Raw genomic sequence first — 2,188 nt, forward strand, 5'->3', positions numbered from 1 at the left:
AGGTCTTCTCTAACCTTCCTGATTTGATGAGTTTTGTGTCTCTCATGTGTTTCCTGTGTCCTTCCTCCAGAACACACAAGTGACAGAGGCCTGGAACAAAATCGCCCACTCGTTCCACTGCACACCCATCGAAGGTGAGGACGGGGGGGGGGGCTCTGGACCAGTGCAAGGGTCATCCCCCTCGACTCAGCACTGGGGAGGCCACCCCTCAAACCCTGGGTTCTTGGGCCCCTCACTCCAGGAAGGACCTTGAGGGGCTGGAGCATGGCCAGAGAAGGGCAACGAAGCTTCTGGGGAAGGGTCTAGAGCCCAAGTGTGGTGAGGAGCAGCTGAGGGAGCTGGGGGTGCTGAGCCTGGAGCAAAGGAGGCTCAGGGGATACCTTCTGGCTCTGCACAGCCCCTGACAGGAGCCTGGAGCCAGGGGGGGGTCAGGCTCTGCTCCCAAGGAACAAGGGAACAAGAGGAAACAACCTCAAATTGCCCCAGGGGAGGTTTCAGTTGCCCCTGAGGAACAATTTCTTGCCCTGGAGGGTTGCCCAGGGCTGTGCCAGGCTGCCCAGGGCAGTGATGGAGTCCCCACCCCTGGAGGGGTTCCCAAGCTGTGGAGATGTGGGGTGAGGGACACGGGTTGGGGGGCCCTGGCTGTGCTGTGGTTGGATGGACTCCACGTTAACAGCTCCTCTTCTCTGCTGCAGGGATGCTGTCCCACCAGCTGAAGCAGCACGTGATCGATGGGGAGAAAACAATCATCCAGAACCCTACAGACCAGCAGAAGTGAGCAGCACCTGGGGGGGCTGCTGCTTCCAGCAGTGTTTTTGGGGGGGGATGGCTGGGTTTAGACTGGTGACTCTGTTCCTCCCTGCAGTATCAGCTGGGAGATGTTCCATTTCACCAGGGTATGGGCAACCCTGTAGCTGGTTACCCCCAAATCATCTCTGTTCTGTGGGAACACGGAGCGTGGCTCCGTGTTTGGAGAAAGAAAAGCTGGAAGTCAGTGCTGTGAAGGCTCCTTGTGGAGCTGGCACCTGCAGCTGCTCTTGGGTTCTGTCCAGTTTCTCCAAGCAGAGGCTGCCAGCACCACGACCAACTGTTGCTGGCTGTAGCTGCTGGTGCTCATTCACCTGGAGCTGTGCCAGGACCAGCCCTTGGTCTGGCAGGAGCTGCCAGGGTGGTGATCACCTTCAGGAGCATCTCAGGAGGGGTTGGAGCTGGATTTTTATCATTCCATCCTGTTCCAGCAGCTCCTCTCCCTCGGGTATCTCTTGGGGTTGGGTTTCACCCTGAATATTTAGAGCTCGGTGGCTTGAAATCCAGAGCTTGGACTGGAAGTTCTCAGAGATGGTGACACACCAGGTGTGGTGGGGCCTGCTTGGAATGGGACCAAGAGCTGGTGCTGAGTGTCTGAGACCCCCCCTGACCCTTCCATTGGGGGTGGAGCTCTTTGCCACGGGCAAGAGGAGCTCTGGTTTGATGGGGTTTTTCTCTGCCAGCCTGGCTCTGCTGCTGGGCATCTCCAACCTCTGCATCTTCTGCACCAGCTGGTGCTCTTCTGCTCACTGCAGCACCACTGTGTCCTGGTGACCTTCTGTGGCTGAGCCCTGCGTGGGTTTGGTGGTGGTTCTGTGGCCGTGGAGGAGGCTTTGTCCTCTCTGTCTCCCATCCTTTGACTCACCAGACTCTCTTTTCATCCAGGAAGGACCACGAAAAAGCAGAATTTGAGGTCCACGAAGTCTACGCCGTTGATGTTCTCGTCAGCAGTGGAGAGGGAAAGGTGAGTCTGGTTCCTCTCCACCCACGTGTGTGTTTCAGGAGAGACTCAGCACCCAGTGGGGCCCCACGGCCACATTTTTGGGGGGGTCCCAGTTTCACCAGTGGCTCTCTCTTTGCCTCGGTATCGCTGCGTCTTTGAGGGGGGGAGATTTTTCTGCCCCAAAACAGGTCAGGGTGTGGGGGCACCGGCGTTGGCAGCCCCTTGGTGCTGCCCCCTCAGCCCCTCTTGCCTCTGCAGGCGAAGGACGCGGGCCAGAGAACCACCATTTACAAAAGGGACCCCTCCAAACAGTATGGCCTGAAGATGAAAACCTCCCGTGCCTTTTTCAGCGAGGTGGAGAGGCGCTTCGATACCATGCCGTTCACTCTCAGGTACTGCCCTGGGGGAGGAGGGGAAGGGGGGGCTCTGGAGATCAGC

The 2,188-nt window shown here is 58.3% G+C and overlaps 1 protein-coding gene across 1 annotated transcript in view; it reads left to right on the top strand.

The window, feature by feature from the left end:
• Positions 1-70: 70 nt before the first annotated feature.
• The window catches only part of PA2G4 (proliferation-associated 2G4, 38kDa), a gene marked incomplete at its 5' end in the record, with an annotated part of 5,249 nt that continues 3,131 nt past the window's right edge, over positions 71-2,188 (top strand). The window contains 4 exons of the mRNA XM_008941438.1: positions 71-134; positions 696-774; positions 1,693-1,771; positions 2,009-2,142. Coding sequence (XP_008939686.1) covers positions 71-134; positions 696-774; positions 1,693-1,771; positions 2,009-2,142 — 356 coding nt within the window. The remainder of the gene's footprint in view (positions 135-695; positions 775-1,692; positions 1,772-2,008; positions 2,143-2,188) is intronic.

This window comes from Merops nubicus, unplaced genomic scaffold (genome assembly GCF_000691845.1).
Source record: "Merops nubicus isolate BGI_N331 unplaced genomic scaffold, ASM69184v1 scaffold27935, whole genome shotgun sequence".
NCBI lineage: Eukaryota > Metazoa > Chordata > Aves > Coraciiformes > Meropidae > Merops > Merops nubicus.